This window comes from Lissotriton helveticus, chromosome 7 (assembly GCF_964261635.1).
Source record: "Lissotriton helveticus chromosome 7, aLisHel1.1, whole genome shotgun sequence".
NCBI lineage: Eukaryota > Metazoa > Chordata > Amphibia > Caudata > Salamandridae > Lissotriton > Lissotriton helveticus.
Genome location: NC_136068.1, coordinates 38,476,972 through 38,490,792, shown reverse-complemented (window position 1 = coordinate 38,490,792; position 13,821 = coordinate 38,476,972). Strand labels below are relative to the sequence as shown.

The 13,821-nt window shown below is 53.9% G+C and overlaps 1 protein-coding gene across 4 annotated transcripts in view; it reads right to left on the bottom strand.

Annotated features, from left to right (window-relative positions):
* Nucleotides 1–13,821, bottom strand: part of POU2F2 (POU class 2 homeobox 2) — a 102,891-nt gene that overhangs the window by 41,708 nt on the left and 47,362 nt on the right. For all 4 annotated transcript variants that reach the window (XM_078651337.1, XM_078651338.1, XM_078651341.1 and 1 more), the window contains exon 5: nucleotides 32–172. In XM_078651337.1, the coding sequence (XP_078507463.1) occupies nucleotides 32–172 (141 nt within the window). The remainder of the gene's footprint in view (nucleotides 1–31; nucleotides 173–13,821) is intronic.

Sequence of the window (13,821 nt, the reverse complement as noted above, 5' to 3'; positions counted from 1 at the left end):
CAGCTCACGGGGACAGACACACGTGACTTACCCCCGCCAGTTGGCTGCCTGCCAGCATGAGCTGTGCCTGGGGCAGGTGTGTCTGCTGTTGGTGCGGTGCAGCCTGCGCCATATGCGTCTGTTGTTGGGGGGCGGGTGCAGGGGAGAGCGCCCCGGAATCTTCGGCTTTAATCTGCACAGAAAAACACGTCACCGGCAGTTATTATCTTGGGGCACTGACACGTGATCCGTCGTCTCTACACCCCCAGACTGCCCCCTCCTCCCTGCCCCCCGCGGAGTGAGGCCCCGCCCTCTTCTCTCCCTCTCTCCTCCTCCGCCCTCAGGGCACACCTCCTTCTTTTTATTTATTGTCATTTTATTTAATGCATTTTTATATAGCGCCGACTTTACCCAAAGGTGTCAGAGCGCTTCACAATAGAACCAAGTATGTTAGATGTGGAGAATTTCACATATATACACTATACAGATACAAACGAGAAAGAAGAAAAAGTTAAATAAAACAATTTATGGCAGTCACACAAAAAACAAAAAACAAATTAGGATGAAGATCGCACAGGCATAGATTACAAATTTACAACATTGTAAGATCTTCGTTGAGGGATGTATGACGTTACAACGCATACTTTTACAACGCCTACCTTTACAACGCATTTTTTACACCGCAACATCCATTACAACGCATACCATTACAACGCATGCCATTACAACGAATTCTTTGAAACTACCTTTACAACGCATTCCACTACAACGCATACTACATTTGCAACGCATACCATTACAACGAATAACATTACATTGTATATAAGGTAAGTGTTGGATAGTGTAGGGCTAAAATTACTATTCTAACTCCAGGGGGTGCAACAGTAGGGTAAGCGTTGGTTAGTGTAGGGCTAAAATTACTATTCTAACTCCAGGGGGTGCAACAGTAGGGTAAGTGTTGGATAGTGTAGGGGTAAAAATTACTATTCTAACTCCAGGGGGTGCAACAGTAGGGTAAGTGTTGGATAGTGTAAGGGTACTATGTGTTGTAATGCTATGCGTTGTAATGGTATGCGTTGTAATGACTGCATTGTAATGGCGTGCGTTGTAGTGGTGTGCGTTGTAGTGTCATGCGTTGTAATGACTGCGTTGTAAATGCATGCGTTGTAATGGATGTTGTGTTGTAAAAGTTTCATTGTAATGGTAGTGCGTTGTAAAAGTTGCGTTGTAAAGGTTGTTTCCCTCGTTGAGGGACATGAAAAGGGGTGTATTAGCTCTGGAAGTGTCTTTGGAAGAGAAAAGATTTGAGGTCAGTTTTGAAGGTCCGGGTAGAGTTGGTGGCGCGGGCAGTGGAGGAGGCGAGTTCCAGATTCTAACCTTCCTCCCCTTCACACAGTACCCCACATCTGTGTGTCTGCTCCCTCTGCCCACACCCCCATTCTGCCCCCACCCCTGCGCCCCTCCTGCTCCTCGCCGCCCCCACCTTTCCCCACCCATCCCCCCTCTTCCTCTATGGCACCCCTGCTTCCCTTCCCTGCCTGTTCCCCCCTTGGTTCTCAGCCCCTCCACCTTTTCTTTACCTCCTCTTTTTTACCTCTACACTTTTACCCCCTTCTCCATCCTCCTACTGTATCCCCTCTACTGCCCCCACCCTCCCTACACACAGTGATAGGCGCAGCGGGGGATTATGGGAAATCCTGCCTCACCAGTGGTGCCAACCACTTCAGGATTGTGCGGGGGGGGGATATGGCTGCTGTCAACCTTCAGAACAGGGCGAGGTGCCCCACTTACTAAACTTCTCACAACTACACATGAGGGAAGGTTAATGTAAAAAAACTGTGTGGAAACTCTCCCCCGAAAAGTGTAACTCGTAGGCTTTTCCTTAAACCAGAATTACTTATTTTGCAGTATTTTTTAACAACTGTTATTTATTTTTATTTTTTTAAACCACAAAATGTTATTTTACAAATAAATGGGTTGAGCTCAGAAGTCAACAAATAAGAATTATTTCCTACTTCTGCTGTAGGCCTGTGCGGTAAATTCTGTTCCGCTCGTGGAATTTGCGGAATTTGGATAATTTCGCTTTCCACGGAGAACGCTCAATTGGCAAAAATTCCACGATCTGCGGCTTTGCGGAATTTTTGCTTGTTCGCACTTTCAAAATGCGTGTTGGCAAGATATTTCTCCCCGAGCACGCAAACAGCGTTTGGGAACAGGAAAACAGCATCGCGAACGGGAGGAACAAGCAATTCCGCGTGCCCGCTGAACTTTTGCGTGCTCACGGGATAAGAATGTAACTCCAGGTTGTAAGCAGGGCCTCAGGCCTGGACTATGGCCGCCCAGAGGGTCTCCTGATACTACCCTTGTTAATACCTGATTACCCATAGTTTCAAATTTACTGAGCGCCATATATAGCACTTTTTCCAAGCTTTGCTCAAAATGGGGCATAACATTCACATTTTGAAGCATTCCACACCAAATTCATGTGTTCGGGTATTTATCAGGACTTCGGCATCCCCTAGATATGCTCTGTCACCAGTACCAGGGCGCAGCACCCTAGAGACGCTCTGTCACCAGTACCAGGGCGCAGCACCCTAGACACGCTCTGTCACCAGTACCAGGCCGCAGCACCATAGACACGCTCTGTCATCAGTACCAGGCCGCAGCACCCAAGACACGTTCTGTCACCAGTACCAGGCCTCAGCACCCTAGACACGCTCTGTCACCAGTACAAGGCCGCAGCACCCAAGACACGTTCTGTCACCAGTACCAGGCCCCAACACCCCAGACACGCTCTGTCACCAGTACCAGGCCGCAGCACCCTAGACACGCTCTGTCACCAGTACCAGGCCGCAGCACCCTAGACACGCTCTGTCACCAGTACCAGGCCTCAGCACCCTAGACACGCTCTGGCACCAGTACCAGGCCCCAACACCCCAGACACGCTCTGTCACCAGTACCAGGCCGCAGCACCCTAGACACGCTCTGTCACCAGTACCAGGCCGCAGCACCATAGACACGCTCTGTCATCAGTACCAGGCCTCAGCACCCTAGACACGCTCTGTCACCAGTACAAGGCCGCAGCACCCAAGACACGTTCTGTCACCAGTACCCGGCCAGAGCACCCTAGACACGCTCTGGCACCAGTACCAGGCCCCAACACCCCAGACATGCTCTGTCACCAGTACCAGGCCGCAGCACTCTAGATACGCTCTGTCACCAGTACCAGGCCCCAACACCCTAGACACGCTCTGTCACCAGTACCTGGCCGCAGCACCCTAGACACGCTCTGTCACCAGTACCAGGGCTCAGCACCCTAGACACGCTCTGTCACCAGTACCCGGCCGCAGCACCCTAGACACGCTCTGTCACCAGTACCAGGCCTCAGCACCCTAGACACGCTCTGTCACCAGTACCCGGCCGCAGCACCCTAGACACGCTCTGTCACCAGTACCAGGCCTCAGCACCCTAGACACGCTCTGTCACCAGTACCAGGGCTCAGCACCCTAGACTCGCTCTGTCACCAGTACCAGTCCTCAGCACCCTAGACACGCTCTGTCACCAGTACCAGGCCTCAGCACCCCAGACACGCTCTGTCACCAGTACCAGGCCCCAACACCCCAGACACGCTCTGTCACCAGTACCAGGCCGCAGCACCCTAGACACGCTCTGTCACCAGTACCAGTCCTCAGCACCCTAGACACGCTCTGTCACCAGTACCAGGCCCCAACACCCCAGACACGCTCTGTCACCAGTACCAGGCCTCAGCACCCTAGACACGCTCTGTCACCAGTACCAGGCCCCAACACCCCAGACACGCTCTGTCACCAGTACCAGGCCGCAGCATCCTAGACACGCTCTGTCACCAGTACCAGGCCCTAGCACCCGAGACACGCTCTGTCACCAGTACCAGGCCGCAGCATCCTAGACACGCTCTGTCACCAGTACCAGACCCTAGCACCCGAGACACGCTCTGTCACCAGGACCTGGCCCCAGCATCCTAGACATTCTCTGTCACCAGTACCAGGCCCAAGCACCCTAGACTCGCTCTGTCACCAGTACCAGGCTGCAGCACCCTAGACACGCTCTGTCACCAGTACCAGGCCTCAGCACCCTAGACACGTTCTGTCACCAGTACCAGGCCTCAGCACCCTAGACACGCTCTGTCACCAGTACCCGGCCGCAGCACCCTAGACACGCTCTGTCACCATTACCAGGCCTCGGCACCCTAGACACGCTCTGTCACTAGTACCAGGCCTTGGCACCCTAGACACGCTCTGTCACCAGTACCAGGCCTCAGCACCCTAGACACGCTCTGTCACCAGTACCAGGCCTCAGCACCCTAGAGACGTTCTGTCACCAGTACCAGGCCTCAGCACCCGAGACACGCTCTGTCACCAGTACCCGGCCGCAGCACCCTAGACACGCTCTGTCACCAGTACCAGGCCTCAGCACCCTAGACACGTTCTGTCACCAGTACCAGGCCTCAGCACCCTAGACACGCTCTGTCACCAGTACCAGGCCCCAGCACCCTAGACACGCTCTGACACCAGTACCAGGCCGCAGCACCCTAGACACGCTCTGGCACCAGTAGCAAGCCCCAGGACCCTAGACACGCTCTGCTCCAGTACCAGGCCGCAGCACCCTAGACACGCTCTGTCACCAGTACCAGGCCCCAGCACCCTAGACACGCTCTGTCACCAGTACCAGGCCTCAGCACCATAGACACGCTCTGTCACCAGTACCAGGCCCCAGCACCCTAGACACGCTCTGCTCCAGTACCAGGCCGCAGCACCCTAGACACACTCTGTCACCAGTACCAGGCCCCAGCACCCTAGACACGCTCTGTCACCAGTACCAGGCCCCAGCACCCGAGACACGCTCTGTCACCAGTACCAGGCCTCAGCACCCCAGACACGCTCTGTCACCAGTACCAGGCCGCAGCACCCCAGACACGCTCTGTCACCAGTACCAGGCCTCAGCACCCTAGACACGCTCTGTCACCAGTACCAGGCCGCAGCACCCTAGACACGCTCTGTCACCAGTACCAGGCCTCAGCACCCCAGACACGCTCTGTCACCAGTACCAGGCCGCAGCACCCTAGACACGCTCTGCCACCAGTACCAGGCCTCAGCACCCTAGACACGCTCTGTCACCAGTACCAGGCCTCAGCACTCTAGACACGCTCTGTCACCAGTACCAGGCCGCAGCACCCTAGACATGCTCTGTCACCAGTACCAGGCCGCTGCACCCTAGACACGCTCTGTCACCAGTACCAGGCCCCAGCACCCTAGACACGCTCTGTCACCAGTACCAGGCCTCAGCACCCTAGACACGCTCTGTCACCTGTACCAAGCCTCAGCACCCTAGACACACTCTGTCACCAGTACCAGGCCTCAGCACCCTAGACACGCTCTGTCACCAGTACCAGGCCCCAGCACCCTAGACACACTCTGTCGCCAGTACCAGGCCCCAGCACCCTAGACACGCTCTGTCACCAGTACCAGGCCCCAACACCCCAGACACGCTCTGTCACCAGTACCATGCCTCAGCACCCTAGACACGCTCTATCACCAGTACCAGGCCTCAGCACCCTAGACACGCTCTGTCACCAGTACCAGGCCTCGGCACCATAGACACGCTCTGTCACCAGTACCAGGCCTCGGCACCCTAGACACGCGCTGTCACCAGTACCAGTCCTCAGCACCCCAGACACGCTCTGTCACCAGTACCAGGCCTCAACACCATAGACACGCTCTGTCACCAGTACCAGGCCTCGGCACCCTAGACACGCTTTGCACCAGTACCAGGCCTCGGCACCATAGACACGCTCTGTCACCAGTACCAGGCCTCAGCACCCAAGACAAGCTCTGTCACCAGTACCAGGCCGCCGCACCCTAGACACGCTCTGCACCAGTACCAGGCCTCAGCACCCTAGACACGCTCTGCACCAGCACCAGGCCCCAGCACCCTAGACACGCTCTGTCAGCAGTACCAGGCCTCAGCACCCTAGACACGCTCTGTCACCAGTACCAGCCGCAGCACCCTAGACACGCTCTGACACCAGTACCAGGCCTCAGAACCCTAGACACGCTCTGTCACCAGTACCAGGCCTCAGCACCCTAGACACGCTCTGTCACCAGTACCAGCCGCAGCACCCCAGACACGCTCTGACACCAGTACCAGGCCTCAGCACCCTAGACACGCTCTGTCACCAGAACCAGGCCCCAGCACCCTAGACACGCTCTGTCACCAGTACCAGGCCGCAGCACCCTAGACACGCTCTGTCACTAGTACCAGGCCTTGGCACCCTAGACACGCTCTGTCACCAGTACCAGGCCTCAGCACCATAGACACGCTCTGTCACCAGTACCAGGTCCCAACACCCCAGACACGCTCTGTCACCAGTACCTGGCCGCTGCACCCTAGACACGCTCTGCACCAGTACCAGGGCTCAGCATCCTAGACACGCTCTGTCACCAGTACCAGGGCTCAGCACCCTAGACACGCTCTGTCACCAGTACCAGGCCCCAACACCCTAGACACGCTCTGTCACCAGCACCAGGTCGCAGCACCCTAGACACGCTCTGTCACCAGTACCCGGCCGCAGCACCCTAGACACGCTCTGCACCAGTACCAGGGCTCAGCATCCTAGACACGCTCTGTCACCAGTACCAGACCCTAGCACCCGAGACACGCTCTGTCACCAGTACCAGGCCTCAGCACCCTAGACACGCTCTGTCACCAGTACCAGGCAAAGCACCCTAGACACGCTCTGTCACCAGTACCAGGCCTCAGCACCCCAGACACACTCTGTCACCAGTACCAGGTCTCAGCACCCTAGACACGCTCTGTCACCAGTACCAGGCCTCAGCACCCTAGACACGCTCTGTCACCAGTACCAGGCCCCAACACCCTAGACACGCTCTGTCACCAGCACCAGGTCGCAGCACCCTAGACACGCTCTGTCACCAGTACCAGGCCCTAGCACCCGAGACACGCTCTGTCACCAGTACCAGGGCTCAGCACCCTAGACACGCTCTGTCACCAGTACCAGGCCTCAGCACCCTAGACACGCTCTGTCACCAGTACCAGGCCTCAGCACCCTAGACACGCTCTGTCACCAGTACCAGGCCTCAGCACCCTAGACACGCTCTGTCACCAGTACCAGGGCTCAGCACCCTAGACACGCTCTGTCACCAGTACCAGGGCTCAGCACCCTAGACACGCTCTGTCACCAGTACCAGGCCCCAACACCCTAGACACGCTCTGTCAGCAGTACCAGGCCTCAGCACCCTAGACACGCTCTGCCACTAGTACCAGGCCTCAGCACCCTAGACACGCTCTGTCACCAGTACCAGGCCTCAGCACCCTAGACACGCTCTGTCACCAGTACCAGGCCTCGGCACCATAGACACGCTCTGTCACCAGTACCCGGCCGCAGCACCCTAGACACGCTCTGCACCAGTACCAGGCCGCAGCACCCTAGACACGCTCTGTCACCAGTACCAGGCCCTAGCACCCGAGACACGCTCTGTCACCAGTACCAGGGCTCAGCACCCTAGACACGCTCTGTCACCAGTACCAGGCCTCAGCACCCTAGACACGCTCTGTCACCAGTACCAGGCCTCAGCACCCTAGACACGCTCTGTCACCAGTACCAGGCCTCAGCACCCTAGACACGCTCTGTCACCAGTACCAGGGCTCAGCACCCTAGACACGCTCTGTCACCAGTACCAGGGCTCAGCACCCTAGACACGCTCTGTCACCAGTACCAGGCCCCAACACCCTAGACACGCTCTGTCAGCAGTACCAGGCCTCAGCACCCTAGACACGCTCTGCCACTAGTACCAGGCCTCAGCACCCTAGACACGCTCTGTCACCAGTACCAGGCCTCAGCACCCTAGACACGCTCTGTCACCAGTACCAGGCCTCGGCACCATAGACACGCTCTGTCACCAGTACCCGGCCGCAGCACCCTAGACACGCTCTGTCACCAGTACCCGGCCGCAGCACCCTAGACACGCTCTGCACCAGTACCAGGGCTCAGCATCCTAGACACGCTCTGTCACCAGTACCAGACCCTAGCACCCGAGACACGCTCTGTCACCAGTACCAGGCCTCAGCACCCTAGACACGCTCTGTCACCAGTACCAGGCAAAGCACCCTAGACACGCTCTGTCACCAGTACCAGGCCTCAGCACCCCAGACACACTCTGTCACCAGTACCAGGTCTCAGCACCCTAGACACGCTCTGTCACCAGTACCAGGCCTCAGCACCCTAGACACGCTCTGTCACCAGTACCAGGCCCCAACACCCTAGACACGCTCTGTCACCAGCACCAGGTCGCAGCACCCTAGACACGCTCTGTCACCAGTACCAGGCCCTAGCACCCGAGACACGCTCTGTCACCAGTACCAGGGCTCAGCACCCTAGACACGCTCTGTCACCAGTACCAGGCCTCAGCACCCTAGACACGCTCTGTCACCAGTACCAGGCCTCAGCACCCTAGACACGCTCTGTCACCAGTACCAGGCCTCAGCACCCTAGACACGCTCTGTCACCAGTACCAGGGCTCAGCACCCTAGACACGCTCTGTCACCAGTACCAGGGCTCAGCACCCTAGACACGCTCTGTCACCAGTACCAGGCCCCAACACCCTAGACACGCTCTGTCAGCAGTACCAGGCCTCAGCACCCTAGACACGCTCTGCCACTAGTACCAGGCCTCAGCACCCTAGACACGCTCTGTCACCAGGACCAGGCCTCAGCACCCTAGGCACGCTCTGTCACCAGTACCAGGCCTCAGATGAGGATGAGCTGAACTGAGCTGAGATGAGATGAGATGGGATGGAGTCAGAGCGAGGGGGGGGGTGGCTGGAGTTATAGAAAGTGTGCAGGAGAAGGGAGAGATGTTCAAGAGAAAAGTGGGAGCAGTGTCAAAGAGCAAATGCCAGGTAGAGAGAAGGCGGGGAACAAACAGAGGGATAGATCAGCACAGAGCAGCCAGGAGAGAAGTAGACGGAAGAGGAGAGAGTTGCTGGAGGACAATGTGGAGGAAAGAGGAAGAGAGCAGAATGTACACAAACCAGGAAAGGAAAACATACAATATTTCCTCCTGCTCGTTCCTGTTTCTAACTGTCAATGCCTTCAGCTGCCCGAGGCAGTGCTGGCTCTTCACACCCAACCTTCCTCCTACCCCTGAACTACGCTTTGACTTTCTGACTGCACCAGGTTTTAAAGACACCATCATAACTGCACCCACTAGAATTGAATGTAAATGTGTTGTACTTGTATAGCGCACGGCTGCCTCAGCAACGGGGCGTCTTGGCGCTGCACTCATACCACTGGGAACCCTTCCTGGCTTTTCCCTGTGAAGTGCCCACTCCTGGGCACCCCCAAGGTGAAGTCAGGCCTCCCAGCGCTGTTGGGGCCATTGTGGAGATTAAGCAAGCTATTGCCCAGAGTCGGACCCATGATTGGAATAGGCACCGAGGCGAGAATTATCAGGTCCGACGAAATTAAGCCCAAGTCCTGCCGAGGCGGGAATTGAACCCTGGTCCCAGGCCAGACCTCTGCATCAGGGTCTGCCGCTCTAACCATTGAGCCACACTTCTCCACAAATTCTCTTGAATTGTATGTGCACCTATGTAGTGCATTCCTGTATACTGTGAGTCCCAAAGCGCAGAGGTATTATGCTTCAATCCATATCAGGGTGTCCGCCTTCGACCCCTTCAGGGCGCTGGTCGATCCACTTGGACTCGGATGCCTCAGGCAGCACCTGAGGTCTGACGCCGGCTTCGGCCTGTTCCACAATAGTGGCTGCCACATCCAGTCCAGGCAGGTTGGAAACCTCTGACAAGATACTACCTGTGATTGGCCTTTAGCAAAAAGAACAGATGATGGACGGAATGCTGAACAAATCAAACACTCACCCCCAGTCACAGATCTGGGTTTAATCCATCGCTTTTTTGCTCACCACGCCACCCCAGTTTGGACCCAGCCATATGCAAATCAGTCTTGAGACAGTCCAGCTCGAACCGCCATGCCAGGTCCTCCCTGGACCAGAAACAAGAATCCTGGGACCGGTTTCAGGGCATCACCCCTCATCAGCCAGGCTAGCTTGAATCCAGTGGCACAGCGAGCACCGGACCCACATCTGGGGATACCCTTCCCGCGTAGGGTGACACAAGCAAAAAGACCGGATGATGGACGGAACGCTGAACAAATCAAACACTCACCCCCAGTCACAGATCTGGGTTGAAACCATTGTTTTTTTGCTCAACGCACCTCCCCAGTTTGGACCCAGCCATATGCAAATCAGTCTTGACCCTGTGCCTCATGGGAACAGTCCAGACCGAACTGCCAAGCCAGGTCCTCCCTGGACCGGAAACAAGCTTCCTGGCCTGATCCCAGATCCAAAATCAATCCAACGATCATTGAGCAACTAGCTTCATTAAAGCAAACATACACATTCCTATGGCTGGACTAACATAGAAGCACGCCACACACCGGATGTATGCCGTGCAGCACACGTGCAATGCATATTGCGTTTTAAGAAATGGCAACAGGTCTCCGTCTTAGCATCTGTCTCAAGGAGACAAAGCCCAGCCTGGCTGTGCTGATAGAGCGAGCTCAATGGGTGTGTGCACTGTGACACCCCCCAGGTAATGCCCCCTTGAAGCAGAGTGATGCAAAACAGTGCAAAGCATTATTGCACACACCAAAGCTTTCTTCATGTTATTGTGCTTTGTTGAAACGTGTGAGAATTGAGGGGCATATTATCAAGAACGGCGTTAAAATTATCGCCGGTTTGCCGCTAAAGTGGCGATAATGAGCTTCATAATATGCCCTGAAGAATTCCAAAAGAAGCCCAGGGAAACATCCTTTACAATGAAACTTTTACAACGCAGTGCTTTTACAACGCAGGTTTTACAACGAAAACCATTACAACGCATTGCGCTGGGGGGCGCTCTAGGATAGGGAATAGTTTTAATTTACTATCCAACACCTTCCCTACTGTCCACGGGGACTGGAGTTGGAATAGTAAATTAAACTATTCACTATCCAGCACCCCAAAGTGCTATGCGTTGTAACAGCATGCATGGTAAAAGCATGCGTTGTAACGTCATACAACCGAAGCCCATGTTGGCACCAGAACATGGGCTTCTATTGGAATTCTCAAGTGCGTATTATCAAGCACATTATCGCAGCTTTAGCAGCAGTTTTCTGCCGCTAAACCGGCGATAATTTGTAACGCCGTTCTTGATAATATGCCCCCAACTTCTCACATTGGGATACTGAAAATAGAAACATATAAAGAAAATGAGACATAAAAAGGAAAACAATGAAAGACAATGAAGAACAGAAAAGCAAAACAGGATTTAGAGATAAAGAAAGGACAAATGGAAAGAAAGTGCAGAGAAGTATGAGGGTGATTAGAGAGAATGTGGGAGAGGAGGAGGTGGGCGCGTGCACAGGGTCATGTCAACAAGGAAAGAGCCTGCGCTGAGATGTGTTTACCGTGCACAGCCGGAGGAAGTGGCTTGGGGTCGAGAGCTTCCCCCGCCAGCGCGCCGCTGACACGTCGGTAAATCTCGCAGGCCTGGTTTCCTGTTTGCCGTGGCACCCCAAATGCTGTCCCGCCGGGGAATTCCCCTTTGGCGGAAACGCCTGACTCAGCTTCCGCAATAGGTAGAAGCAGGGCCGGGTTTAGCGCTGGAGGCGGGGCGACTATGTTTGTTGGCGCCCCCCACAGACCACCTCTGCCACGGATTCCCTCACTACCACCCTTCAACAGTGACCGTATGGTACCAAAATATCATCGGCAGAATGTCGGCTGACGTAAATGTACTAAATATCAAGTATAAAACCTTTGTCTCCCATCATTTAATCATAGAAAATCTACACCCAATGGGATGATATTTTGTAAACAATATGTTTAGGTCAACGCAGACTAATCCACTGCTGCGCGCTGACCAGGAAGGTTCTCTCCTGTCTTCTACTGCCTTGATTCAGTCCTGGCCGCATATTAAATCACAAAATTTCTGAATTTGCAGACTCCCCAACTCCACGACAGGCAACACGCCAATTCACAAGACTCAACCCTTGCTCATATTTCTCTCTCCAGTGCAACATACAACCTGTCCCTTGCAAACCAGTGAACTTATAAAAAGATGAACTTATTTAAAGAAGAGCCACACTCATCCCTTCTCCTTATTCGTCCTTTCCATAAGTGCTAATTTCAGATTGCTCACACTCTGTCCTGAAGAAGATCTTAACTAGGATAAAGATCGAAACGCCGTCGACCCCCACAACTGGGACCCCATCTATTGCATATAGTTAAATTGGAGTCCCTCTATGTTGTCAATGTGATGTTATGCTTTTATGTCACTTCTCACTTAGGGCCCGATGTAGGTAAATCTTTTTTACCACTTCTTAAATACCGATTCATACCGAATCGGTATTTAGGAAGTGGTAAAAAAGAGGAGGGGAGATGTAGGTATTTTAGAATCGGTAAATACTGAATTGTTAAGATTCGGTATTTACCGATTCCGTAAATACCGAATCGGTAATGCCCATTGATTCCTATGGGCATTGAAGCCCATAGGAATCAATGTGCATTACCGAATCGGTATTTACTGATTCGGTAAATACCGAGTTCAGCAAGGGTGCAGGGGGTGTCCCTTTGACACCCTCTAGCACCCCCAATACGAGCATGTGTGCCATGTGGCACACATACATGCCCTTAGGGCATGTCTGTGTGTCACACGGCACAGGTGTGCATGCACAGATGTGCATGCACACCTGAATTCGATATTTTACCACCCAATAGGATTGGGTGGTAAAATACCGATTTCTGAAGGCCTGTAGCACTGGAAACAGTGCTACCTACATCTGTGTTTTACCGAATCGGTAAAGTTACCGATTCGGTATTTTACAGATTCGGTAAATTTACTGAATCTGTAAAACATTGGCCCCTACATCTCGAAAACCAATTACCGGTCGGTAACGGCCGAAATCGGCCGTTACCGACCGGTAATTGGCGACCTACATCTGGCCCCAAGTCACAGTACGCACCTTTCTACTTATGTGAGCACCTGAACGTATAAACTTTAAATTTGTTGAGCCTTTTTTTCTGTTTTATTGAAAATAAACTCCAACTGGTTTCTCACAATCCTGCTCCCGCATTTGATCAAATACCACACTTACATTAAATGTAGTCCTTTCTATAAAGGCAAAAATATAAAGGCACACTGTGTCGCTATTCCTCTGGACCTAGTAAGGCCAACCTTGAACCGCTGTATTCCCTGAAACACTATGTTTATGTCAGGTCATATTTCTGAATACAATATTCTGACATTCAGCTCCCAGCTCCTTCACTCCCACATTGAACATTGACTTAGGGCCAGTTTAGACCTGACTGATACCTCCCTGAACTGTGTCATGTCCTGGAAACCAATGGCTGGACCCTTGGTAACGGGAAGAGGTGTGGCGCAGCGGCCAGGGCAACTGACTCCGGAACCCGGGGGCTCGCGGCTCAATCCCCGGCACCCGTAGCAGATCAGCCCAGCACTCAGTGACTCTGGGCAATAGCTCACTTAATCTTCCCAACGGCCCCCAGCGCCTTGACACCCTTGGGTAATTGTTCGCACTTTACATATATTGGACCTTGGACAACCAGCAGCACGTGATGTTACAGTTCAGAGCGTGGAAATCACCCCTCCACTGTGGAAAATGCACAGCTGTGTGCACAAGCTGTAATGTCACACAAGCCCTTGTCACTCTGCCACTCTTGTGAGGTGTGTGTCGGTGTCAGGATATCCTGGAGAGCGCAAGAGT